At 50.2% G+C, this 26,909-nt stretch overlaps 7 protein-coding genes across 7 annotated transcripts; 5 read left to right on the top strand and 2 right to left on the bottom strand.

Annotated features, from left to right (window-relative positions):
* Nucleotides 1-515: 515 nt before the first annotated feature.
* Nucleotides 516-1,720, bottom strand: HO133_009395 (uncharacterized protein; the record flags this gene model as incomplete). Its single annotated transcript, XM_037300256.1, has 2 exons — nt 516-688; nt 970-1,720. The coding sequence occupies 2 exons, from the start codon at nt 1,718-1,720 to the stop codon at nt 516-518; spliced, it is 924 nt and encodes a 307-aa protein (XP_037155082.1).
* A 5,049-nt stretch (nt 1,721-6,769) lies between these two features.
* On the top strand, nt 6,770-8,272 carry HO133_009394 (uncharacterized protein; the record flags this gene model as incomplete). Its single annotated transcript, XM_037300255.1, has 2 exons — nt 6,770-7,270; nt 7,388-8,272. 2 exons carry the CDS (start codon nt 6,770-6,772, stop codon nt 8,270-8,272), a joined length of 1,386 nt encoding a protein of 461 aa, XP_037155081.1.
* A 1,398-nt stretch (nt 8,273-9,670) lies between these two features.
* HO133_009393 (uncharacterized protein) lies at nt 9,671-12,799 on the top strand (the record flags this gene model as incomplete). Its single annotated transcript, XM_037300254.1, has 2 exons — nt 9,671-9,766; nt 9,893-12,799. 2 exons carry the CDS (start codon nt 9,671-9,673, stop codon nt 12,797-12,799), a joined length of 3,003 nt encoding a protein of 1,000 aa, XP_037155080.1.
* Nucleotides 12,800-14,194: 1,395 nt separating this feature from the next.
* Nucleotides 14,195-15,240, top strand: HO133_009392 (uncharacterized protein; the record flags this gene model as incomplete). The annotated part of the gene is made up of 2 exons (XM_037300253.1): nt 14,195-14,256; nt 14,949-15,240. 2 exons carry the CDS (start codon nt 14,195-14,197, stop codon nt 15,238-15,240), a joined length of 354 nt encoding a protein of 117 aa, XP_037155079.1.
* A 643-nt stretch (nt 15,241-15,883) lies between these two features.
* Nucleotides 15,884-19,917, bottom strand: HO133_009391 (uncharacterized protein; the record flags this gene model as incomplete). The annotated part of the gene is made up of 6 exons (XM_037300252.1): nt 15,884-16,436; nt 16,584-17,303; nt 17,934-18,135; nt 18,197-18,322; nt 18,381-19,100; nt 19,437-19,917. The coding sequence occupies 6 exons, from the start codon at nt 19,915-19,917 to the stop codon at nt 15,884-15,886; spliced, it is 2,802 nt and encodes a 933-aa protein (XP_037155078.1).
* Nucleotides 19,918-20,994: 1,077 nt separating this feature from the next.
* Nucleotides 20,995-24,242, top strand: HO133_009390 (uncharacterized protein; the record flags this gene model as incomplete). Its single annotated transcript, XM_037300251.1, has 3 exons — nt 20,995-21,560; nt 21,620-22,407; nt 22,453-24,242. The coding sequence occupies 3 exons, from the start codon at nt 20,995-20,997 to the stop codon at nt 24,240-24,242; spliced, it is 3,144 nt and encodes a 1,047-aa protein (XP_037155077.1).
* An 866-nt stretch (nt 24,243-25,108) lies between these two features.
* HO133_009389 (uncharacterized protein) lies at nt 25,109-26,702 on the top strand (the record flags this gene model as incomplete). The annotated part of the gene is made up of 2 exons (XM_037300250.1): nt 25,109-25,389; nt 25,442-26,702. 2 exons carry the CDS (start codon nt 25,109-25,111, stop codon nt 26,700-26,702), a joined length of 1,542 nt encoding a protein of 513 aa, XP_037155076.1.
* Nucleotides 26,703-26,909: the final 207 nt, after the last annotated feature.

Below are 26,909 nucleotides of genomic sequence, written 5' to 3'. Positions count from 1 at the left end.
AAGTAAAGTAAAGTAGAGTAATGTCCAATGAGAAATGACATTGACCCTCCAACGCTATGATTGAGCTTTGGTGGGAAGAGGCGACATTCTGAGCTAGTGCCCAAAATCCAGTTGTCATGCGCCACACTTCTGTCAGGGTTCGATGATGAGCGAGTAATTACCTTAAAGTATGTTAGTTGCTACTTGAACTTGGTGGCAAGCAAAAGAAATGATGCAAGCGAGCGGTGCTCTCAGAGTCCCGAATCAATTTCCTTCTTTTCCCCCTTCACTTTTCACTCTTCACTCTTCAGCAAGTAAACTGCCTTTTCACCTTGAGTAGGTGGTGCTGATTAATTAAATACCTTTCTTGTCATGCGCGTAGCAGATGTCAAAAAACCATCCTTCCTCCAACGCTGATCTCCCGCAACACATGCATGGAGGCATGCAACGATTTCGCCAGTAGTGAAACCTGGGGTATGTACACACGAGGTAAGGGTGAAAGATGCATGGACCGCTTCAATTTCGCATCAGAGCTCCTAAACCAGCTTCGTCGTAACGGTAATCTCCATTCCATCGCAATCTCTGCTTCGTGTCTCCCTGCTCCGGTCCGTCTGCTGTATTGGCGGCATCCTCCTTGCTTTCGCCAAGCGGGTACCTCCTCTGTCCAGCACGGGGAGCTGTGCGTCTTGCCCGAGGACAACAAACGTATCTTCACATAGCGTAGAGCAGGGGATATGGTATAGCTCCTCATGCTAGTATGCACCAGTCCAGAACCGCTCCATTGAACCGTCGTCCCCCAGACAGAGAACAAGGGCGGTATGCGTAATATCCCGAGCGGTCCCCCTCGGGCCCGCTCGCCATCTGGCTATCAACAACTTCTCACACTTGCCATCATCCCCACCGCCCACACCCAAGGCCTCCCTTCACCCCCAGGCAGGCTGTTGAAATATTCCCACCCCATTACCCCCCCGAACCCTCTGTAGAACTGACTCATCGCTGTCACGGTCCTTTTGAATGCCTCAGTATCAACAAAGCCATTCCCATTGCCAGGACTCGTCAGCACACCCACCACCACCTTCTCCGGTCTCCACCCTTGCCTCAGAATGGCATCGTAGTCGATGAAGGACTCGAGGCGACCCCAATTGTTGTAGAATTGCGTGTTGTACCATGCTATACTGCTGCCACGCATGATCTCCAGCGCTTCGTAATCGAACCCGGAGAGGTGGGGACGGCCTTGGAGTGCTGTAGCCACAGGGGCGAGAGTGACGAGGAAGTCAGGCCCGAAGTCAGCTTTCAGACGGTCGATGATCCGTATGATACCATTCAGAGACATCGCCTCCTCCACGTCCAGATCCAGCCCATCGAGATTATGCTGCCGTATCATGTTCCGCAGGGGGATGTAGTACGCTTCGAACTCTCCATCGCTCTTATCTAGCCGTTGGAAGCTACCTGGTGCTGCCCCGCCCAGCATGCCGAGGACTTTGACGCCGATGTCTTGCATAATGGCGACTTCTTCCCACAAGCTGTCATATTTAGAAGAGTCGGGCGGGTCATCATTGAGGTGGATGTGGCCGGGAGGATCATTGAGGTGGATGGCGGCGATAATCAGATGGGTAATGGGAACGAGATCAGCGGCTTCCGTGAGGAGGGGTAAAAGGGAGACGAAATTGTTTCGGTGGTAGTGGGTTTGGTGGTAGAGAACCACGCGTGGTTGGTGCGGTGGATGGTTGGTGGGAGGCATGCTTCTTGCTGAGGGGTACTCGTAGATGGAAATCACGGAGTAAGAGCTAATACTTATAGCATTGCTCTCGACAATTTTCTATTGCAAGACGCACTTGGGCCCATCTACTGAAGGAAGAATTACAGCGTACAGTCGGCACAGTTTTCATGGTCTATCGAGGCCGAAGATGGCCGATGCATTCAGAGACTGGCCACTTCTCTCCATCTCATCGGTATAGTCCCTCACAGCCTCCCAAAGCGTTGGAGAACGTAGCAGCCAAAATGCCCTACTCTGAGCCTCAGCATGGATCTCTATTGTTGAATTCATTGGCGACCTCATGACCAAGGCTTCGCCCAGTTGTGGATCCTTATGCCGACCGTTCAGTGATCATGTCACGTCCATTGCTATAGGAACCACATGTGTGCGAGTAGATATCATCCGAAGAGACGATTGTAGCCACCTATATTTTCCGTCTCCCGGAATAGTGTACTAAATGTTGTTGTGTACCCCGTCGCCCTCGGTTTCGACCATGACGCCGACCTCTTTGTTGCCGTTATTTCCAATGAGGCTGCTGCTATCGAGCCTGTCGTTGGCGGAGAGCTTCTTGGTCATTGTGTAATTACGCCACGCTTGACAAAGAACTCAGTGTCCTTTCAAGTGTCAATTCCTTCTCCACATTCAGCCTGATGATTGGGATTTTGTAAAGCTTCGGGTTCTTTGACTGCATAATGGTCATGACTCTTAGTGTCTGAGCACGATCAGCCGGCTGTTCTCTTAGATCGTGCTCAGGAATGTACTTTCGCACAATGCCTAGACATCCTCTCGAAGCTAATCGTCATTTGCCCAGTATTCGTGGTGATCCTTCAAAAGGTGATTGAGGGATCGATAAGGGAATCCATAGACTTTCTCTACCTCCTCCCGGGTATCTAATGCTGTATTGCGCTTGTGCAAACGTCTCTTTCACCCAGTCGCAAACTCAAATCAGGTTCGGCACTTCCGATAGCCTTCGTCTCATGCCTTGACCGCCTCTTTTCCTTCGGTGTCATTGGGCTCCCTTGCGTCAACTGTGTATGAACTTAAGGCGGGCCGTTCTCAGGGAGCACGTCACTATCAAAGCTCACATCTCAAAATCGTTTGTTGTCCTTGAAATCTGGGACAGTTGTTCGGGTTCCATCATCCGACCCCATCTTCGTCTTAGACGGATCCAGATAAGATGGAGCCTTCAAAAGACCCCGTTCCCCCGGCGAGGAGCCTCTGATACCTTTGATCAACCAAGAGTGAGATTAGGAGACTTTCCATCTGAGTGCTGAAGATAGAGCGTTCGAACTGGCCTGCTACGAATCCTGATGATGCCAGAATAAAGACGAATGCACAATGCCAAAATCGGACACATCGCAGAGCGATCCGAGCGCGATTAGCGCGCGGCCTAGAGCTTTTGCCGAGAGAGGATCATTGTTTACCTGGGGCTGGCTCGCATCTACAGTGAAGCGCTATTGTCAGATCATAAGTCGTTACTGGCCAAGTCTATATCATTGAGCCGAATGATGGTGTTATCGTAATCGGTAAATCAAAGATATGGTGCAGAACTCTCTAAAACCCTCTAAGGCGGTACTGAACAAGGGGCACATCTCTAGGCAAAGATTGCAAACCAACAAGCGCCCACGTACTACGTGCGGACAAAGGCACGGTGAACCAACTCTTGGTTTTCAGACCGAATATCGTCAAGGAGGGTTGATCCCTTTATACTGTAGCAGTTCAAATGCTCAATCACTCAGTGCCTTCATAGAGATAACGACCTCACGCTTGGGAGTCTCGCTATTATGCTTGAGTGAGCCAAACAGTCTGATCAGAAATCTTTGCATGCCAGCTGAAGACTCGCTCACGTCTTGATATTCTAACGGAGCAACTAGAGACAAGCCCATTACGACCATCTCCGGCAAAAAAGGCAACTTTTGGTTCACTTGAATAGCTGTAAATGCTTTCTGGAGGAAGACCCTGGAAAACTTCCGTTCTCTCTTACCACTCGAATGGCCGTCATATGGTTTCTACTAACTTACGCTCTAGTCACATCAAGCGTTTTGTGCCATGGTGGCGTGATCGTGTCAAGTCATATCACGCGAGTATTGTCTAATGAGTGGTACACCCTACAGTCTCTATTCAACGTGTTGTACTTTAGACGGTCTGGTATCTCGCCTCGCCTATCTGGACAGATTCCGGATTGATGTAGATCTCGCATTGCAATCCCCAAGAACGGTCGTCGCCAGGAGCGGCCCGGGACGCATGCAGCCGTGTGACTGCCTGTGCGTTACCTTGTGATATTTGGCATAGGTACGCAAGGCAACACATGGCTGTATGAGAAGGCCTGGGTGCCGGAATGGTGTCTGGACTTCGCTAGTCTAGAACCATCGGTGCTCCTTAACGCAGCTATCGCCGTTTTTTGGTTCTCCCATCATGACTGCGGAAGCAAGTTGAATAGATTCCAGTTCTTTCACGCTTGCACGAAGACGGTCTTCGAGAGGTCGAGACCTGGCTGCACCTCGCTCGGCCTTAACTAAGCTCCGCTAGTCATGGGGACACGTATGTATTTCGAAGAGTGTCGGTGACTCCGGCCAATTTGTTGGTAGGTAATGGAGAGGAAGGTATGCTATCATAAACACGGTGGTCACTGTTCGCCTGGACGCTCTCCATTGAGTTTATCAACACATTTGTCATCGGTTGATCTCTTGTCTTGGCGGCGCTGATCTCTTTTTCGCTTTCGTATGCGTGGAATCTTGCGATGCTCGGTAATCACGAGCTTCGAAAGGATAACGTTTGGAAATTGCCACACAAAGTATGCGCAGTTGATGACAACGCAAGAAATTTCGCATTCAAGGAGAACCAACGACTTAGGTTTTAGGCAGTCGTGGCCGCCAGAACATAGCCAGGCGCAATTCTTTCGTCGCTCGTTGTCAGTTCTCCGAGGCTGAGGTCCTGAGATAGATGGACGACCAGCCAGATTGCAAAATGTATTCCTGGAGAGCGTATCGGAATTACTTTAAAGCGGGTGGTGGCGGCTCCGTCAAGGGCGCTGAGTTATTGGCCTTCTTATGCACCTTGCTAGAGCCCCATCATCGAGTTTCCTGTAGCATGCATCTGCCTGAAAGACATACAAGAAATTCTCCCGAGCGGAAAGTCCAGCCGGAGCGAAAGTTTAAGGAGTGGCTGTAATGCAACGTGGTGATCCAGACCGTGGCATCGTAGACTCCTGCTCACCGAGAACTCCTAACAAAGCTGTCGTGCACACCGCTAGGAGGCCCTGCATCTCCAGGCGAAGCTCTAAAGGGAACAGCGGAGGATTCGGAATCAAACTAGGCCATCTTCTCGAGCGCCTTGTTATGTAAGCTTGCACCTTGACGCATGCAGCTCATCCTCTTGAACCAGTGAGCTGCTCCCGATCACGGCCAAGGGTGCACAGCCCTAGTGTGGTTCAGGGCTCCACAATGCCCATGCAGACTCCCCAAAGGACGAAAACGTATAACTCTGTTTGTTCCGTAGTATTTGCTTCTTGTGAATAAGTCATTCGGTTGTGAAAGTAATTTGATAGGTCACGACCGGGCTAAAATGGTCTGAGGACGATCCCTCATGTGTTCAGGCCTAGATGTCCAAGATGGTAAAGACAGAAGTGGAGACACTAAGCCGGGTCTATGACTTCGCCGGCTATTCATAGAGGTAAGTTCGCCGATGTACTCGCCGATAGCGTCGCCAAATGCTCTTTTTGCCACTCGAGAAATGTACTTCGTGTACTGAGTGGATTCAAATTCGCTCTCTGATCTTCCACTCTTTTGGCTGCCCTGGAGTTTAGGAAAGGTGCGGAAGATACGCAGGACCCTGCACTCTCGGGGCTTTAAATGAAAGCAGCACAGAAATCAATTCCGCCATCGCATTTCTCTGTGGAGTGAAGCCAGGCTGTCCCTCTCACAAGCTTCCTCCGTCAGAGGTGATTACTCTATCCTTCGTTGACATAGCTGTTGTGGTGGTTGGTTCGTACCGAGATTTTGAAACTTTTTGATTTGTTATGAAAAATATTCGAGATGCCGGAAAGACTTTCAGAAACATCTTCGACCATCGGAGAAGCATGTCAGAGCTCGTCAGAGCTCGTCACAGCCCCTCCATCTGGCTCTTTGACCTTCCAAACAGGCCTGGATCTTTGTGGTATAATCAAAGTGTTGATGAGATAAGAAGAAGAAAGGTTGAAGGATCTCTATAATTTAAATGTTGTTGCTGGGTATAGGTGCAGGCAGATGACCAAACTCAGGTAAGCATCAGTTAACCAATCATTGACCTTAGTAGGACTGTGGTCTTCTCTGCAATTACTGATGTTGCATCAGGCTAGAACGAGGTAAATACGAGCGACAATGCCTCGCTGGTAATGATCGAGGGTAGCGAAATGATAGATTCTCTAATTGAAGCCGATATTAGTAGGCTCAATAAGCAGGACTTGAGAAGTCTCAACGGTGTGTAGAAAGATTTGAGGGTCTATTGAGACTTCCTGGAAGCAATGCAAAGCCTTCAAGTACCATGAGACCTGCTCTTTCACAGGAAGGTTGCTGCTCTGATTGCCTCGGGTTTAACGGGTCCTTAGTAAAGGTGCAGATTTAGGGCTGCGTAGCACGAGTAATGGCCACATGGCAGGATCCTTGGAAATTAGCTGAACATGGCACCAGACGTAGCTTTAGGATGATTGCGGTGGCGGTGAGCTTCCCGAACTTTGATATCCGATCTTCACTGGCTATTATCAGCCCCAACATGCATCAGGATGCAGCCGGGCCTGATGTGCCTATATGAAGTCATCCCCCACCCTCAAGTGAATGGATTCGTGCATCCCTCTCTTCACGCCATATTGCCGTCTGTCTCTCCGAACGCTCTCTGTGAGATTCGAAGGTGGAGAGTAGGGGCCAACGAAAGAGGTTAGCGTCTCGCTTTCCTTGCCGAGGGTCAGGGCAAGCCTCACGGAACGCGATTGGACAAACGCTGACGCTGGAGCAGAAGTGTGAAATCGCGATCAGTAATCGCAGAAAACCAGCATTTGTCATGGATCGGGGGCGCGAGGCCGAGTCAGCAAGAACAAGAAGAAATGACGATTATTATGAGTTCAGTCCCCTTGGCTTCTTGGGAGACTCTTACTTCACCCAATCTCCCTACTACAGCAATAATCCGATTGAGAACGCGCAAGTAGGGCTAGGCCTCGAACCTTCACCGAATTATACGGATCCTGCTCCTCAACTCGTCAAACCTACCGGCTATTCGCCCTACTATCCGCAGACTCCAATGGATCTTGACGTTTTGTCAGCCGAGAATTATCAAAGGGACTATGCGCAAGTCAGTTCGGCTCAGCGGGGAAGAGAGCACGCTCCGCTGTTTGGCATCACTGCCGACAACAGGCTCAGGACAAGTACACCCAGTCCGCCAGCCGGCACGAGAGCCCGCAGATCGAGGAAAGAATCTCTGAAGGGTACAAGCGCAGATGAAGCGAACAGTGCTCGCCAACGGGGCAGACCCAGGCTTGACACCAAGGATCAAACTGCGGCCGACGTATGCATCCTTTCGTGTTCCGACATGATCTTCTGCAATGTGCTTCCGCTCTTCGGCCTCTACCCCCCAGACCTCCAGCTGGAGGCGTCAATGCACTCTTGAACTGACTTGATCCAGCGCCGCCGTACCCAGATCCGACTTGCCCAGCGCGCGTACCGCCAACGGAAAGAGACAACGATTTCTGGTCTTAACGATCGAGTCGCATCCTTGGAAAAGACAATTGAAGACATGCACAAGGCGTTTCTCGAGTTTAATGATAGAGCCATTGTTTTGGGAATTCAGAAAGGAGCGCCAGCACTAGCGCGACACCTCAAATCAACGATGGACAGACTGAACGAGCTTGCAAAGAACAGCACCGAAGAATCGGATGTTGAAGAAGATGAAAACGACCCTGTGGGGTCTGTCCAACCAGTGGCTGCTGAACCCAGAAGTCGACGACAGGGAAGGGGTTTAGGTGGAGAACCAGCGTCGATGCTCGGATATCAGACCACGTTTGGCGAAGATGAAGAGGAAGAGGAAGAAGATGCCGGTGAGATTGCCGCCCCGCTAGCACAACATATACTGGACAACAATGTGCCACTGTCGGACTGGACAGTCACTGAGAATATGCAGCAGCTTCGGAATGAAGGACCAAAATCAAATACGCGGGGGCTCAATATCAGGCCGGTGCAGCAAGATTGGGTTAACACTCTAGACAACAACATCGAGCAATCCTTACGCAGCAAGGGGCTTTACCTGGATGGCCAATATTCAGTACCGTTTGGCCCCATTGATCCTTCTCTTGGCTCCGAAAAAATACCGCTTCCTGCTGTGTCCCCCTATCGTTCTCCATCCCTAAACAGCAGCGGAGGGCCACATACTCCCAGAAGCACAGATGTACATTGGCCGAATGAGCCATACTCAAATGGCAATCACGTTTTCTGGGATCATACCACGAACGTTTCAAAAGCCTCTGACATGGACATGAAAGACTCCTTCGACGACCAAAGTATCCGTCTGTAAGGCCTTTGGCCCGGGCTTTGTGGCCAAGGAATCATCCGAGGCGCGTTTTCAGGAGACTCGCTGACTTAGTGGCTCGTTGAGCATTCCGACCTTCTCCCTCTCTCTGACGTTCTCTCATTGTATCATTTTCGAGCATAACATGCTCCTCTCTTTCTCAACACCTGAGTCGTCGAGCGTGTCAGACACGTGAAAGTCCGAGAGCGGTTGCTGAATCGGCTTCGAAGCTGGCGAATACTAGGGCGGTTACAGCTCAGTCTGCTCTGGGAGCAGGTGAGATGGTTGAAGGTGACGTTGCGAGGAAGAGAGGATATGTTCTGGCTGTCATGCTTGGCGGTGTCTTAATGCCTCGCTGTATGGCTGACGGATAGCTCTCTACCATGACGAAAGTGTAGTGTGAATGTAGCTACGCAGTTAAGGCCAGTATATAAGATGGTGCTGTGAAAGCAAGCAGCGGGCTGTTCTCAACCAGAGCTCTTCTTTAGACGACCAGACGAATTGTTGTTGGTTCACGATGAGGAAAGGTGCGAGGCGTCATGCCGAGTGTGTGATATGCGCAGGGATGGAAGCGCTAGAGCATGACTCGCATGTTGGAAGCTTGGCATTAGTAAGAGGGAAGCTATGGGACGGGGTGTGCTGTTCACGTGTGTACTATTACACGGTATAGAAAGTACCATCTTTTAATTGGTGTGTTGCCGATAAAGAGTATAAGAGTACACGAGTAGGATAGCTGAAGCTCTAGTTACACCGAAAGAGAAGAGGGTGTTTAGACAGCGCACAAAGCGCAGTACAAAGTTAAAAGTCCTCGTGAATCCGCTTATCATCGCCCGTCCTAGTGAATGCTAGGACAGATCTTGGACATCCGATGCAAGGTCACGGCATAGTAATGAATACTATCTCTTATTTTTCTTCGAACCTCCCAACTCTTGTTCTTCTCTCCTTCTTTTCGTCTTTTTCTCCTTCTTCTTCTTCTTCTTCTGTTCCATCAGTCAGTTCATCGGACTTTTTCTTCCAATACCCTGAGTCCAGCTTGACAGAAAGCGGAAGTCGGATGTACCTTTCGGAAGTACACTGTGCGGGACTCGACTCTTGTTGACATCCGAACCACTCGTTCCCTTGCGGCTCAATCCCAAAAATCTGAAAGAGGAAAGGAAACCTCCTACCTACATGCACCAAATGCAGTCCACCAACATGCTCTGCCTTTTCCACACATCCCCACACTCGCTCGTTTAGCCTCGCGACTTTCACACCCTTCATTCCTTGCACGCATCGTCCCAGCAAGGCACGCCTACATATCTGCTCCTTCACCCATTGGCTCAGATCAAACCCATTTCTTGAGCCTGAAAAGAAAACCCCGTCTTCTTGAAACCTGGCATGTCTCTTGTTTAAGACTCCTACAACATGGCCACAGCTCATCAGCCCGCACGGCCTGCGCAGCGCATGTCTTCGGGAAAAGACATACTATCTCGCATGCTCCAAATGGAGAAGCAAAGCAAGGTAGATCAAACCCTTCTTGGATTACACGGCTTGTTTGCCATGGCACGCACGGCCTTCACAAACCCTTGTCTACACCAGTCCGCTTAGGCTTTTGAATGGCAAACGTACTGAGTAGGTTTTTTTTAGCAACAACGATCCTCATCCGCCGGTCCCACCATCCCGCTTTCGCTGAAAAGAACATCATTCTCTGGTCCTTCTGATCAAGCATCGCCCTCAGCTAAAACGACGCCAAAGTCTCCTTTGCCCACGCCTCAACCATCACAGCGCCCTTCTCTCACCACACGCTCGCAAACCCTACCTTCATTATTAACTGACAGAGGACCATCGGGGAAGTCAATGCCGTCTTTAGCACAATTGAAGACCAACACTTCGACGGACCAGGAGGACTCTACTCCTATAGAAATATGCCTGTCTCCGAGCTGGTCCGATCATGGCGAGAAGAGGAAAAGAAGGGAGAAGAAGAGGATGGAGAAGGAGCAGAAAGAGATTGAGAAAAGGTTGAAGCAAGATCAAGAGAGACAAAGGACGGCAGACATCAAAGCGGGAAAGCGCTTGAGCAGGAAGCCGCCCCCAGCAGCAATGGAGACTCAAAAGATGCCCCAAGCATTGCGGAGGAATTCATGGGCGTCTATGATGTCTTCCCATACATCCTCAGGCGAAAACACAAGACGGTCTTCTCGCGAGGAGAAAAGGCTCTCTGGAATCTCTATCGGCTCTACGGGTTCGCAGTCGCATTCAAGATCGACGCCTGCCACCAGCACGGAGGAAGCGTCTGATCCTGCTCGTCGTTCAGGGCAGTCGCATTCAGTCATAAGTTCGGCTGCCCCCAAGATTCCTAACTTTGGGTGGTCTTCCCGAAGGACTTCATCCGGCACCAACAAATCACTCTCCTGGGGAAGCGAAGATGCATACGCGAGAGAAGTCATATCTTTTGCCTATCGTTTTGAGGGCTCTCCAACTGACCTCGAACACCCCAAACCCAATGAATTAGAGGCACAGCAAGGATCAAAACCTCCAATACAGCAGGCGGCAATTACTCCGACCTTCAGCAGAAGTGTAACCGAACCCAATCTTGCAACCTTTTCACAACAGTCAGTGCCTAGGAGCCCACAACGCCCACCAGCAAAGAGGAAAGATAGTTCTGAACCCAGACAAAACCACGGACAGAAGGATCCACCTGGAGAACGTAGGAATTCAGCTCATTCTCCGAAAGCAAGCCCCAACTTTCAAGATGACCTGGCGGGAGAAATGGAGGCCATCATGGCAAGCCACCACCAGAGGCCAAGTCAAAATCCTCCATCTCCACGGAGTCCACAGACGAGGTCGTCTCACGACGGGAGTAGCTATGTACACAAGCAGCGCATGTACCAGCAGCAGCGTTCGATAGCAGGCTTTGAAGATGAGCAGGCAGTTAAAGATGCGAATGATATGGCGGCAAAGTCTGAGGCACTCGCCGGAGAGGATGGCCAGCGAGCAAAATTGGGGTTAAGAGCGCCCGATACTCGTCAGCAGCATAGTAATACCGTGTCTGTTACACCTGGTATCGCTAATGACCGTGTTCCTGTTAGTCCTATGACCAGAGACTCTGCGATGCAGCCGGATATAAAGCTGTCCCCAATGAAGCAGCAAACTCCGGTGAAGCAGCAAACGGACGTCGCGCCTTCCAGCTCGCTAAAGCCAGCTCATACAAATACAACTCAAAAAGGGCCAGATGACACAGAAATTCGTGCAGGTTCACAATTGGTCCGAGATTCAGTCTCGCTCAACAAGACCCAAACAGCTCCAGGCTTAAAGACAGACAAGATCCTTAATTTTCGGCGGCGCTCGAAATTGGCACCTTCCAAGATCTCCGTACCAGATAATGTTCAGAGTAAAACGGTAGCCCTTCCATCTGTCCCTCCCACTGTAACGATAGTTGAAGAGCCTCCTGGGAAACGTTCAAAGGCGGAACGTATGTCCCAAGACACGAAACCAACGCAAGTACACGCGAGTGTCAGGACGGGGTCTGAAAGCTCCCCCCGCAGTCCGCCCAGAGAGAGCTTACCGGAACCCAACCCCATGCAGTCTCATGCCAAGAGTCGCACTTCATCCTCTATGGTATTGAGTGATAATCTACCGTCGCCAACGTCACCTAAATCGACGACTGAGCCCGTTGTGATGTCAAGCAACAAGGCCGCCAAGCAGGCCGAAGGCAATGAAGCTAGTAGGGAGCTGCATCTTGAAGCCGAGCTAAAGAGCCCGCACGGAAAACGTATGACTTCCGTGACCACAAATAAGGCTCTACCTGATACACCACCTGCTGCCAAAGACGCCTCTGCCCCAGAAGCTACAACTAGCAAGGCAATTCCAACTACTAAACCCCTTCCAGAAGTCGTCATCGAGAGTACAACTGAGGAAGGTTTAGTACGAAAGACATCAATCAAGCGTCCTCGCTCGAATCCTCAGCTACAAACCCAAACCACAGCCACGAACTCCCTGCCGTCACTCGACTTCCTGCCCCAGCTCAAACATCAGCCACTTGTCAAGCGTCAACCTCAATTCCTACCTGTCGCGAAAGATCGCTTCCCACCTGTCCCGAAAGACTATGCCACCATCAAACTTATGGCTAGTAAACCACCGGTCTCCTCCCATGCTCCAGATATGGAACTCATACCTCGCTCGCCTTTCCGCACACCTTCTCAATTTCCTGTCCCGGGACGAACATTCAATCGATCCGTCACAGATGTTGGTACTGTCTCCTTCGGCAAAGGCGCTCTAGCGGAGGGTATGGAGGCGAAACCAATCGCCAAGCTCTTCGTCATCTGTTGCAAATGCAAGTTCTGGCATGACCTACCAAGTAAACTCTACGAGGCGATGGCTCTGCCGAAAGAGCTGCATAAGGATGAGAACCTTGCTGGGGACAAAGGCAAGGGCAAGGTAACAGGGACAAGATTGGAGACAGCAGTGAAATGTCCGTGGTGTGAGCATGCGATGACTACCTGGTGCTGTCAGGGTTGGACCACTGTTGTCTATTTACATGAAAGGCATCACTAAAAATCAGTTGGTGCACGTCCTTGCCAATCTTTCTCAAGAATTTTCGAATTTGTGCGCACCTTTTTCTTACGTCTCAAAAGCGAATTCTTTTTTTGTCTTAGCGAAAGGCGCCCACGTGTACTCCTTTGGGGCTCACCTTTTGATTGGGCGTACTAACGACAATGTACGATATCACGGGCGGCTCAAAGATATGTGTGTTCCAGTCGTTGGAAAGGAACTCTCGACATAAGGTCAACAAAGCTCTAGTGCTTTTCGACGCAAGAAACTTAATAGCAGCTATGGATCAATCGATATAGCTCTTCCGTTACTGTCGTGTTTCCGGCAATGTCTCTCCTGAATAGCTGATCATTGTCATCTAGAGAAACTTGAGGCTCAAGATCTTCTGGGGTCCTTCTGCTGGTAATACTGAAGGTATGTCTGCGAAGACACTTTTTGCATCAAACGAAACGCCCGAACTCAGCAACAGTGGCCAAGGGCGAAGCTTTCTCCCTACTTTTGGCTTAGCGCTGTATTGAGTTGCACGCTGCACTCACCACACCTGTGCGTAGCCAAGCACTTGACCTTTCTCCGGACGCTGAAAATCATCATCTCAATACATTGACTTTACCACCATGTAAAGCTAATGTGACGAAAGGTGATGGAGCTATGAAGTGCCTGAATGCTACAAGTGCATGGCCCTCAGCCAGTGTCAGTCCGAGATGTCGAGTTTGACCGGTGGGTCCAATAAATCGAGAACGAAGCGAGAGTCCCTGAAGTTTGAGTAAGACTGAGGAAAAAAGCCATACTTCCATTACTTTGCATAGTGCTGGTGGCACCATGGCATTCTCTTTCTCCCGGTCTCGCTGTGAAATACTTGATGACCCTTTTAGTTTCATCGCCTTCTTCCATTAGCATCACTGACTTCAGCTCTCGATGTAACAAATTTCAGCAAAGGCGCGACATCGAGCGACACAGCTCGTCTACCCCAGCTTTTCCCCAGCTCTCCCGCGCCTAATGTTTTGCCTTTAGGGGTCAAAATCACACGACAGACATTCTACAGAGGTTTCGATATGGCTCCGACGAATAACCTTATCTGGTTGCTTAAATACTCGCAACCGTTCCTTGACCGAGTATAGCTGATCGATTCAGACTCGCTGCTTACCTTGGTCAATAATGCTTCGTTCAGAGCTCTTCCCACCGTATCAATCAGTTTCGTTAGCACGGCAGAAGAGACCTCTCCGTTCCCGCGAATGAAAACCGGATCGACATGTTAGGTAACCGAACCTGCAAGTCAGTACGAGAATAACCAGTTCCATCGCTTTAACCAGCACCGGAAATATTTCCCTCGCTCTGCCTTGTTTAACGGGACTCGCACTTTCAAAAATGGCTGAGCAGCTTCTTTAAACATCGGAAGGGATGTCTCGGTCGGAGCTTTGGAGAAGCGCCCTTGGACTTCAGCCGAAGAAGCCAAGTAGCATGTAAGCGGGAAAAGCTGTGAAACGCGACATTCCTATACTCTATGTTGCACGCTCGGACGGTCAGACGCTCAAGGAGGTTTTTATGGCACGGCTATGTCCCTATTGTACTTGATCCATGATTATAGCGCACCACAAGGTCTTCAAGATTCATATAGCTGGCCCCTTTACCCGAGCACGATACTGATCCGGGTAGCAATCGCTGTCTCATCGTGCTTCGGTCACCAGTAACACTTCGTGAGGAGCGTGTTCGATGCTGATCATTCTCCTCTGCGACAGATGAAGCTGACTTGGAAAAAGCCCGAAAGCCGTAAGAACATGGGCTCGTAGACTCGTCCTCGACGCCTCTCGGACTGTGTTGCGCCTAGAACGCCTGCGAATGGTAGTCCTTGATCGGTCCGTACTCAGGTGCATGGTTCTCGTAGCTGACGTTCGGAATTGAATAGATTCGCAAACACAACTCTGCCAGGTTGGTCTGATACAGAAGCCCCATGAACCTCAAACACACGCCTCAGCCTGAATCGATATACAGAAGCGATTGTCATGTATAAAGTACAGGCCATCAACCACAGAGCAACGTCCACTTCCCTCTGCATCATATCACGTTCACATAGGACCGAGTAGGCTCCATACACACGCGTCCCCTTTGCTCACCGTCGGTCCCGTTATACCCAGCATTCATACCACCTTCCAAGTATTGGTCTGAAAATGCTCTCTCTGTCCGTCCTTCTCACCCTTCTTGCCACGGCAGCAGTGGCCACTCCACTTTTCAACAGCGATAGTCATGCCATCATAGTCGAGCGCGGCGACGAAGAATGGTGGCGGGAGAGGCCTGAACTGCCAGCTCGTTTCAAGCGCCGCAATGGCTCTCCCAACTGCGGATCATACATCAACGAGCGAGGCGACTGGGACGTGCGTTTCAACCCAGGAGTGGAGTCCGGCACCGAAGAGTACAAACGCCGCTTCGACGGTTCCGACAAACGCTGACAGGGAGTGTGTAGAGTGCCGGATGGATGCTAGTGCGGCGGGTTGTCGTTTAGCAGGAAGTTGGGATGGAAGGAGTGTGGGGAGGTGGTTATTGGTTGGGAGGAATGGGGTGGTGTGGGAAGGAGAGAGAGGGTCTTGGGGGTGGTTCGGAAGCGAAAGATTCAGCATACTGGGGACGAACAAATGCTAGACTTATACAGGAGCTCATAACCGAGTTGAGGGCTGGTTGGAACTGGGAAATGTTTGGCACATCCCTCCTTGGGTGCTATCTCTGTTTCAGGCAATGCTGGCACAAGTCCAGCTCGTGTTCGACTGACAGTCATAAAATGTTGCGCATACACAATGTGATTACCACATCCCAAACGGCCAGAGTCTTCGCCTCTTGAGGAGATCGACGTCTCAAAATGCGTCTTCCCTATCCAAAAGGTGTTGTACTGGCCAGAACTGATGCTCTTTGCTCTGCGATAGCGCAGCAGGCTCCGGCCATGATCGTTGCCCGCTGATACATCATCTGTTCTGACTTACATGCCAGTCACGGAGTCGGAAGGCCATTTCCCTGTCATTGCTCCTACTCGTGCGGCTTGCAGCGGTGCTGATACGGCGGTTAGATGCTTGGACATTGCCATCAGTGCATTTACTAATCCTACCCATCAGTCCGAAAAAAGTATCTTCTTTTCATCGGTGGTTTTTCATCTTTATCCTGGTGCTCCATCGGATCATTCCCCGAAACGTATCTTATTTTCATCGGTGGTTTTTCATCTTTATTCTGGTGCTCCCTTGGCCGATCGGACGCTGCTTCTTGCTTTTTTTTGTTTTGCAACAGCTGCCTCAGGTCCAAAGAGTCGTCTATTTCTCCATAACCCGTGGGTAAGCTTCCGGTTCTGGTCTCTTTTCTATTGGCTGCGTCCTCATGGTTCAGAGAAGTCTGTTTGATTTGAAGACGCGGCCAAGGTGGCGCAGAGGGTCTGCGCGCACCAAATCCTTCGGAGGATCCGCCACCGTCATCAGGTGTAAACGTTGTCGCGGATCCAGAGGCCATTCTTTCCCGATCAATTAGGATTGCCATTGGCGTTAAGATGCTTATGGCTGGTTTACGACTGCGATCGATCCTGAGATCAAAAATGTCGAGCCTCTGGTAACCGCCTGCGATATCATGGTATTGCTTTCCCTCCACACAGTCGGCTATATCCAGATCACTTGATTACGATTTTGCAGTCAGCATTGCCAACTTGAGAGGGTATTTTGAGCTCTGAAACAAATTTCCAGGGTAAAAGCTCCCAAGGCATACCCTAAGACTCAAGATATCGTCCCCAGAAGAAAATAGGGACACAAAAGGTACGTACGCATACAAGATGTCTTCTTCGTTTTGGATCATTTCCTTCGCTTCCACTACACCGGTATGCTCGTCTATTGTAAATGATGGATGCAAGCTGCCAGTTGGTCCCAGAAACATGGTTGCAGCACGGGGTGTTCGCTGCAGTGTTGGCAAACAACCAGTATCCCCCGAGATACGCACGATCTCGTCCATATTCTCCTTGCTAAAATGGCCTGCACAGGAGATTCCGAAGCATTTCGCTTCGAAACAGTGCGCAGCTGATCTGATATAATTCGCCGCAACGTTATCGTAATTTCCATTTGGAGGACCATTGGATTTCCCAATTTCAGACTTCGAGCGCCTTGTGGGCCATACAGCGGGCCAAGATGAGATGTGCACCTGCTCATCCAATGCCATCAACGCGTACCTAGCTAGGGGATTGGTATTCTCTCCACATATCAGAGCACCGATGTTTCCAAAGGGCGTCATGGCGAGTCTGAGACCGTATCCATCACCAGGACTCCAGGTCAGCTTCTCGTAGAAGGTTGGGACCATTTTTCGGTGATGGACAACGATTTCGCCGTCAGCGCCAATGATAAGATTGGAATTGAATAACGTGGCGGTCTTAAATCCTTCAGATACACCAACACTCACCACCATCCCAGTGTTTTTCGCAGCATTTCTGATGGCCTTGATTTCTTCGCTTCGCATATGAACGGACTCCTCGACCATACGTTGGAAAAAGTCACTATCACAATTCTGAGTCAGCATTCCCTTGTCTAGGTAGATTTTCGAGTCATAAGACATATTCGAGAATAGAAGACTTTAAAAAACAAGCAATCTGCATATACAGCAACTCTGGTGCCTCGAATCGGAGATTCGAATCGGAAGAAAACCTCGGAAAAGTGTCTTACTGGTTGTCCGTTGGTGGGAAAAGGGCACTCCAGATGGGGAAAGCTGGAATAAAGGATTCAGGAAACACAACAAGGTTTGCAGACGCTCGAGACGCTCGATTGATCAGAGAAATACATTTATCTGTTGTTGCCCGAGCGTTTAGGAAGACCGGAGAGACGTGACACGCCGCAGCACGAAGTTTTGGTAGTGGCATGGATCAGGAGGAAGACAATAAACATGAAGCATACAATCTGGAGATTTTCAAGAAGACCGACCATTCGCTCAATCGATGAAAGATGCCCAAAGGTTGCAGAAATGACACGCGCCAGCAGTAGAGGTTCACCTCTCAGCCCTACCACTAGCGCCACCGGACCTGGTTCCTTTTCTTGGCGTCCCTGCAGGCTGTTGCAAACTCGGGATCAAAGGACGTAACAACCTACCTTACTCTTGAACGACGAGAAATTTTTTTCTTCTAGCAGTCTACGAGTCAAATCCCAGTAGCTCATTTGCCCTCTGCAGCGTCTGACGCTCTCGCTCAAGCAGACCCTTCTGACCAGCATCATATCTCGTGAGCCCCATAGCACGTTGGGCCTCGATATCGATATTCTGCATGACAAAGTCTGGAGTCAAGCGGCCTAGATGCTGACTCTCACCTACGCCTGAGGGAAAGTCTGGACCTGGCGTTCCTACATGGCCAGATGAGTAAGCTTATAGAGCTTGTCTGGTGGGTACCAGGTGGAGAAATACCTTCAAAGAACGCCTCCCTTTGACGCACCAGATAAGCAGCGTTGGCTTCCGTCAGCGGGCATGCCGGGATATACATCACGCTTGAGTCTTCCTTGCCAGCGTGGGTCTTGTCGACGGCGTGTATCGCTATCCAGAACATCAGCACGAATCACCAGAGTTCTCAACTGTCAAATGCCGAACTTACTGTCACAATGCCATGCTACATAATCTCCTGGTCTGACTTCTGGGACATGTGTCATGGTATCTTCGAGCCCAAGGTGAGGATGTAAAGCCGCGTTGAGTTCTTGACAATTAGAAGGAACGGCCCCCTGCAACACTGAGGTCGTCTCATCTTCTAGGCTCCAATTGTTGGAATCGAGGAAACCTGATCCCAACGCTTCTGTGGGACCTCTTCTCGGTTGGAAGAAAGGTCGAAGCAAGCAGTAGGCTGTTGCCTTTCCCAGTAGCGGATTAACCATCAAGGTCCCTTCCCCTGCGCTAGTGGTAGACATGGACAGCCAGCCTTGGAACATGCGGAACATCGAACAACCCCCTGGGCCGTTATAGAGATCAGAGACAACAGGTAATCGACAGCTACTCTCCCAAGGGTTATAGGCTTCCCAATTGCCCCGAAAAACCTCGTTGTAAACCCCACCTTTACCATACCCGCTCTCTTCCCATCTTTCGCAGCTCCCACCGTCAACATGCGGACCAAGCGCAAACTCAACATCACCGGGCTGCCGTATACGAAGGCGATCAGCATACGCAACCGGATGAGAGGTGGATATCCGGGCAGACTTGTTAACAGAGTGCCAATGAGACATGAGAAATGCTTGGGTTCGAAGAAGGTTGGGATGAGCGCGGGCGAGCACTTGGGAAGGAGACCAGTAGAGCTCGTATACAGCGAGATTACTGGCCGGAAACCCTAAAATCGAATGAGACATGGACACAGAAAAGTGGAGAAAAAGTGGTCAAATTAACTGGTAGAAACGAGAATATCGTAGAGATGATCAAGCTCTCGAATTTATGTTTGGGCGCAACTATGAGGCAAGAGCTTATGACTCGATGCTCATTTGTGAGATAGAGTCGCGTCCTCTAAGCCTCAATCAATGAATCAAAGCGGGAGTGCGAACAAGGATCCGGGCCTCAAGCCCAGAATATGTGACAGATCAGAGTGCATTTCCCTTTCCCTCGGCCAGGAACTCAAAGCACGCAAACAATAGAGGCAGCACAATATGAAAGAGACGAGATGGTTGCCTACCTTTCGTCGAGGGGTTGGTCTGGATATATCTCTTCAACAGCTCTTTCCAACCCAACGCTTCCCGCTCCGACACTACGCCTCTAATGAGACCCACACCTCGTTTGTGTAGGCCATCACGAAATTCCGTCCTTTTCCCCAAGTTGTGCATGTCCCTAAATTCGAGCTCTGGTATGACTTTCGAGCCCAATGCCTTAATAACATCGATTTCCTTGCGTAAATCTGCCAGCAACCGATGCCAGCTGTCTCTCACGCGGTCTTCATGGCCCTGTATTAGCCGTCTCTTCAAGTCTGCAAACCGTGTAGGCAATGGCGGACTGTCAATGCCAGATAGGGAAGGGAAGACACTCGATATGTCTCCAGCGGCTTTGCTGGGATGTGCAGAGGTTGATGTAGTCTCCCGGCGCTTTGGATTTCTGGGTAAGGAAACGCCTGGGACTCTAGCTCGCGTAAATTCTCGGAGATTGCGTACCCTCAGTATCATCGTATCGGTTTGTTTGGGTGTGCATTCAGGTGTAGTTCCTTAATGAGTGGCTTGGAGAAATGGTAAATGCGGAGAAATTGCTGGCTAATCCTCGGCACCATTTATAGCTGCGATCAGAACTTTATGGCAACTAGGGACAATGGCTTGTTCTTCGTAGAAATACCAGTATTTGAAGGCTTGGGACCATTCTGTATCGGCAATATGGACGGGTCTCCCCAAGTATCACAATCGTATGATTGGTGCTGACCTAACACCAAGGGTACTGCTGCAAACTCGAGTCTGAACGCTCCCTCTCCTAGTCGAAGCGCCTGATGGGATACGCCATGCTAGCTCCAACGCCTGTGTAATAGCACTCGTTTCCCTCCCTGATGAAATCCTTGTAATGTCTCTCGATTTACCGTTCTCTTCCTTCCAGAGTCCTGTCATGTTCCCTGAGCTTTCAGTCTAGCTCGCTCCGAGGGATCGTATCTAAGCAACGTATCAGCTCAGGCGTTATTCTTAAATGCTCACAGACTGACTTGAGCAGCTTCTCGATCAAATCCACGTGTGTCATGATCATGCGCCGGCAACAAAAACGCTTGCATCCCAGCTTGTCCATGGCATCGCTACGGACCATGTCAGACTCTAAAGAAACGGCAACAAGCCAAGAATTTCCTCACCCATCTGCGATGCCTGCGTCTAGCATCCTAAGGTAGCTCTCCCACATATCCCCAATCACCTAGAACGTAGAGTCAGACAAAGCATCCCTAGGCCTGATTTTTGAGGCGCCTGTATACCTTGCCGCACGAGAAACAGCGGACAGGAATGATCATCTTGTGTGATCAGCTTTCCTCGTCGCCGAATGAAAGATTCTAAAGAGCGATAGTTGGCGTGAAATTGTTAAAGATCGGAGTCTCTGTGTTGGTCGAAAAAATTCGGTAGATCCTCGGTATCACATCAGCCTTGTGGCTTTTGCTTTTCGATGAGCCAACGTCGAAAAATCACAATGCCCGCGGTCCAGATGAGCATTACGATTGAACTGTCGCAGACTGCCGAAGGGTGACTCAAGCAGCTCTCCAGATCTCTCTGTGATCGACAATGTCCAAAAGGAAGCGCGAGACGGCAGACGAGGAGTCAGCCACTCCCAGACAACCGAGAAAAGTCAAGAAGCAGAAAACGACCACGACGAGAGCACCACAAGCCCAAACTTCTTCCACTGAGGCATCAAAGCACAGCGAAAAGCAGAGACCTGCTCAGGTGCCCTCTGACAGGAGGAATGAGAAGCTCGCTCGCAGGCTTGCAAAGCGAAATAAAGAAGCCTCAGAGAAACCGCAACAAGACGAGTCCGGGCGTAAGGATGGAATCAAGACAGGAGACGGCGACGATAATACCGGATTGGTAGAAAAACGAGAGAGGAAGTCGTTGGAAAAAGGACAATTCGGCCCATCGAGGAACCGGCCTGAAAGCCGAGAAATAGAGAAAGAAGGCGGTCAGGAGCTGACGGGAAAGCATAAGTCAAATGAAGAGAAGCGCAAGGACAGGACTGTACGACCAAAAGGGAAGGAGATCAAAGAAAAGGCTGTCGAGACAGCGATATGGAAAGTCTCAGATTCTTTGGGAGGACAAATGCTTGATGTGGATCCAGTCTTTTCTCCGGACGAGAAGTGGGTCACTGCGTTTTGACAAGCGTACTCTCTCGTATTCTAACAAGAGTATTCTCCAGGTTTCTATTGGTTGCATATGGCACTTCAATCGCTGTGTATTCGACTGCGACATCGCTTCTTGTGCGCCAACTCCGAATTTACAAAGTCGATAGCATATCAGCATTTGCGTTCTCTTCGACGACGCCGAACCATCTTTACCTTTCAACGATATCTGGGATTATTGAAAAGTGGGACTGGATTGAAGGCTCGAGGCTTAGCCATTGGAGAATATCTTCGTCTATCTACTCTTTGGTGACGGCAAAGCAGAATCTAGGCGATTCTGGTAGCGACCTGGTTTATACAATGGACAGGAAAGGGCAAGGGTCGTGGATGCTTTCAGTACATCGTCTCGCAGGCGGTGAGGATGGCGCGAAGACCGATGTCAAGACACTGTTCACAAATCCGCAAGCTGTATCATCTGTCAAGGTCTTAGAAAATGGTCGTGTGATTGTTGCTACATCTGGATCACAGCTGATGTTTGGGTCGTCCGACGAACCTGCATCATCCTCATTGAAAGACGTTTCATATAGGTGGCGAATCATCGAGTGTCCGGAATATATAACCGGTACGGATGTTAGGGTCAGACCGTCTAAAGACCAAAGGATGTCCAAAAGGAAAAGGTCAATGGCAAATGCCATCGACATAGTTGTTGGAGGGCAGAAAGGCTCCATTCATATTTACGAAGATCTGCTACGGAAACTCATCAAAAGAGATCATCGTGGGGCCAAAGGGAGCTCACTAGATGTTATTCCTCGGCGACTGCATTGGCACAGGAATGCTGTTCATTCGGTCAAGTGGTCCGCAGATGGTGAGTTTTTCCCAGTTCAGAATTGGAATCCGCTAACATGTGAAGGCAATTATGTCATATCTGGAGGTCAAGAGACTACGCTTGTGCTCTGGCAGCTAGAGACGGAACGGCGACAGTATCTTCCTCATCTCGGGGCTGCCGTCGAAAGTATTGTTGTCTCTCCTTTCGGATCTTCCTATGGCATCAGACTGGCCGATAACTCTACCATGATTCTTTCTACCTCTGAACTTCAACCAACGTTCAGCATCGCCGGCATACAGATACCAGCTGATCAGCAAGCGAAACTGCCACTGCCAGTTGTACGTACTGTGACTGCAGCGACGCAAAGGAAGGGCACAGTCCAGAGGTCTAGGTGTCCGGCTTGCGTCTCGTTCTCTGGTCCTGGTCGTCTGCTATTAGCAGTGCCATCTGCGATCGCATCGAAACAGTTGTCCATGACGCCACCAAATGCATCTTATCTGCAAACCTTCGATGTTGGAGCAGCTCATCAATTTTCGCGGCAGGCCCTGACGTGGACGAAAGTCACGACCCTGAATATGGGTCCAGAATCCAATATCGTTGAGGAGCCTAACGTCACCCACATTCAGACCAGCTCTGATGGGCAATGGCTCGCTTCTGTGGATGAATGGATCCCACCAAAGAGAGATTTAGAATCCTTTGCTTTCAACCAAGAAAGGGTATTAGAAGAGCTAGTCTTCCGTGAGGAGATATATCTAAAATTCTGGTCGTGGAACGTTGATACAAAGGTGTGGGAGCTAATCTCGAGAATTGACAAGCCACATGCATCTCCTTCCGGCGAGCCCTATGATCAGGGTCGTGTGCTTGATCTTGTTTCAGACCCGAGCTCTGTTGCTTTCGCTACTGTTGGTGAAGATGGTACAGTGAAAACGTGGAAGCCAACAATCCGTCGGAGGAATGGTCTAGTAGTGAAGGGCAAAGATGGAAGGAGCCTGACAGCTTGGCACTGCCAGCACATCACACCCCTGGAAGTATCGGAGCTTTCTACCGAGAACGGCCTTCTGGGTGCTAAGCTAGCTTATTCGCAGGATGGGTCAATCCTTGCTGCCGGCCTCCAATCTCAAATGGCATCTCCGATCTACATCATTGACACTTACACGGGAGAGGTTAAGAGCGTGCACACCGGACTGTATGCTGGGCTACTACTGGGTCTTGGCATCGTCCACAAGTATCTCGTAACGTTGGCGGACGAGCTTTGTGTATATGATCTTGTCGATGACAAGCTAGAGTATGGTATTGATCTGCCAGCCCACGGTCTATCACCTGAAAAGCGATTCGCACTGAGCCATCTTGCAGTAGATACTCAAGACTCACTTTTCGCCATCGCAATACCGCAAACTGCAGAGACCGGCCGGCGATCGCAGGTTTTCATTTTCGATCCAGCCGATGCCATACCTCAATTTCAGACACCCTTACCCAGGGCAGTCACAGCACTACTGTCTGCATCAGGGAGAAAGGGGTTCTATGCCATCGACTCCGCGGCCCAGGTTCGATCTATAACACCACACCAGTCGATGCCCTCTGTTCCTATGATATTGCCGGAGCATATGGCGGCGCCAACTCGTGGACTTTATGACCTATTTGGCGGTGGGCAAAGAACGCTGACCCAGGGCGATACCAGCAAGGATGCTGGGCTTACAATGGCCAACTTTGGCAGTGTCACTTACGAGCCACGCCTTGAGAATGACGAGGCAGTGGTTGTCAGCCAGGACAGACTGGCCGAGGTGTTTGACGTGGGTCCGACATATGCTCTGCCTCCAGTGGCGGAGCTTTTCGAACGGGTTGCGGGTCTCTACTTTGGGAAAGGGGAAAGATGAAAGGTGTGCAGCTTGTGCTGGTCGCCAGGTTCTGTGTCTCGTATGTAGATTAGGTGAAGGAAAGGATAATTGATCGGCTAGACCGACAATAGCGACGGCTCAGACGTACGAATAGTCACCTAAAGCAATGAACCAAAATTTTGGTCCCGCTGGATGGACTATAGTAGTAGCAAGCTGCCTCACTCTGGGCAACAATCACCTTTGCCTGGGCTCGCTCGAACCAAAGTGCCAAGTGCAAAAGGCTCGGGTGCCCGGGAGTAGAGGGTCGGGCAACACCTAGGAAAACCCCGAGAAAGGGATTCTATACCACAGCCTCCAGGGGCGAATGGATGCGCCCTGTTTCCACTCGAACCCTTGCTTTGATATTGGCCAGTCAAGAGACGTGGCGCTTGTAACCACTTTGTAAGTCGATCTCTCGATCTAGCAACAGCACCTCCTCGGATATCCGAGAAGGGGCGTCTACCATCTGGAATTGTTAGAGTTGGGACTGCACTGTTCACTGTTCAGTAGTGGCCTGAGGCTCTGAGCAGTACTTTACTTTATAGTTTATGCATTAATTGCCCAGTGGTCTTGTGCTCCGAATATTCGAGGCGCGCCCTGTTCAAGCCAAGCGCGGCGGGAACCCCGAGCGGCAATTTTCTTCACAAATTTTCTATCCGGATGACAAAAAAAACGTCACGATACCATGGCATTTGGCATTTGGCATTATTGCATCCATCCCTTAATTTACATTTGCCTCCTTTTCCTTTTTCCTTTTTCCTTTTTTTTCTCTCCCACAGTCTCTTCAGTATTGCATGGAGTTTGTTTGTAAATAATAGCGCTAATAGATCCCAATCACTCTCAGCATTGATGCTCGCGTGCCCACAATGTCCTCTCTTCTCTCCCGCTTAAACCCTGTTCCTTCCTTTCCTGCTTACACAGGCCCCTACAATGTCGGTACTCAGGAGCTAGAGATACCAATCTCAGATCTACCCACGAGCAATCCGCCTCCGGACGCGAACGTAACCACTGTCAGCTTCCGAATTTTTTACCCTTGCGAACCTACGAAGCCCAAGTCCGTGTACTGGTTACCGAGTCCCCAAGGGGAATATTTCCGCGCATATGCTCAATTCTTAAGCGCTGGTCCTCGACTGGCATCCTTTCTTAGGTATTTCGCTCAGCAAGTTCCAGGAACCATGGATCTAATATCACTTTTCTAGCTACCTACCAATTCTCCGCCTCGTTTTCCATACCACGATCCCCGCTTCGCAAGACGCGCCACTCCTTCCTCCGCCAGAACAGATAGGACGATGGCCGGTCATGGTATTTTCACACGGCCTGGGGGGAACGAAAAATGCATACAGCCACTTGACTGGCTCATTGGCAAGCCATGGAATGGTAGTCGTAACGCCGGAGCACAGAGACGGCAGTGCTCCGATATCCGTTATACATTCTACGGATGGATCCCCACGAAAAGCTGTGGATTACCGAGCTCTTCCCCACAAGCCGTCGCCGGAAGTGGATGAGAACCGGAACACGCAGCTGAAAATACGGCTTTGGGAGTTGGGCACAATACATGAAGTGCTGCTCAAACTCGACCGCAATCCAATGCAATTGCACAACATTGGAGCCCGAACTTCTCAGGGTCCTGGTCTTTTGGCCATGTTCGCCTCCGCGCTCGACGTCCACACACCGGGCAAGATCTCCTGGTCCGGCCACTCATTTGGGGCAGCAACAGTGGTGCAATTTATCAAATCGGTCTACTATCATGAATCCCACCCATCCAATGGCTACGCACCGCTCTACCGTCCAACTTCGAATTCCTCACTAGTCTCTCAAGTGACACCCTCTTCACCCATAACCCTCCTAGATCTTTGGACCCTTCCACTCCTGAGTAGTTCGACTTCCTACCTCTGGTCCAAACCGCTTCCCGCTTACAATTCGAGGGGTGGGTCTCCGCCTTTGGCCGTTCTCAGTGAGGCGTTTTTCAAATGGACCACCAACTTGCGGGAAACGAAACGCGCCATCTCGTCACCTGTAGGGGAAACTTCCGCTCTGGAAGCAAAACCGCACATTTTCTATCCAATCGCCTCAGCACATCTCTCGCAGTCGGATTTTGGCCCATTATTTCCGTGGGCAACGAGAAAGATTTTCAAGGTGGAGGATCCTGAACGTACACTGCGTCTTAATGTTCGCGCGATATTGGAGTCGTTGAGGAGGAGTGGTGTCAAAGTCGCAGACACTTCCGCTTTGGATATGGAATTGGAAATCTCTAATACACCTGGTTTGGAGCAGCCGGAAGGGGATCAGACCTTCCAGTCGGCTCAAGACCACAAAATACTGGCGACAGACGGGTCAATCAAAGGATGGGTGTCCATCCCACTCGACGACAGCAGTGCCTTTGCTAATGCGAACGGGCACGCCACGGAGACCAAGCACCCTAGCGACGCGATTATACAGGGCGAGGTCATGAAGGAGTAAGTGGCAAGATTGAAGATGGATAGATACCCGGTATTTCACGCATGTCTGGTGGATAATTGAGCAAGCATTGCATGCATAGCGAGGCCTTCAATCTCATGCACATAGACATGTGATAGCATGATGTGTGTTCAGAAGTCATGGAGGTGATTGTAGCATTAACAGAATCTGTAACCAATACAATTGATTCCCCAACAGTACGTGATTACG

Source organism: Letharia lupina (genome assembly GCF_014066315.1).
Source record: "Letharia lupina isolate WasteWater1 chromosome Unknown contig_6, whole genome shotgun sequence".
In the NCBI taxonomy this organism is placed as follows: domain Eukaryota; kingdom Fungi; phylum Ascomycota; class Lecanoromycetes; order Lecanorales; family Parmeliaceae; genus Letharia; species Letharia lupina.
Note: the sequence above shows the minus strand (reverse complement) of the source record. Positions and strands in the feature narration are given on the sequence as shown.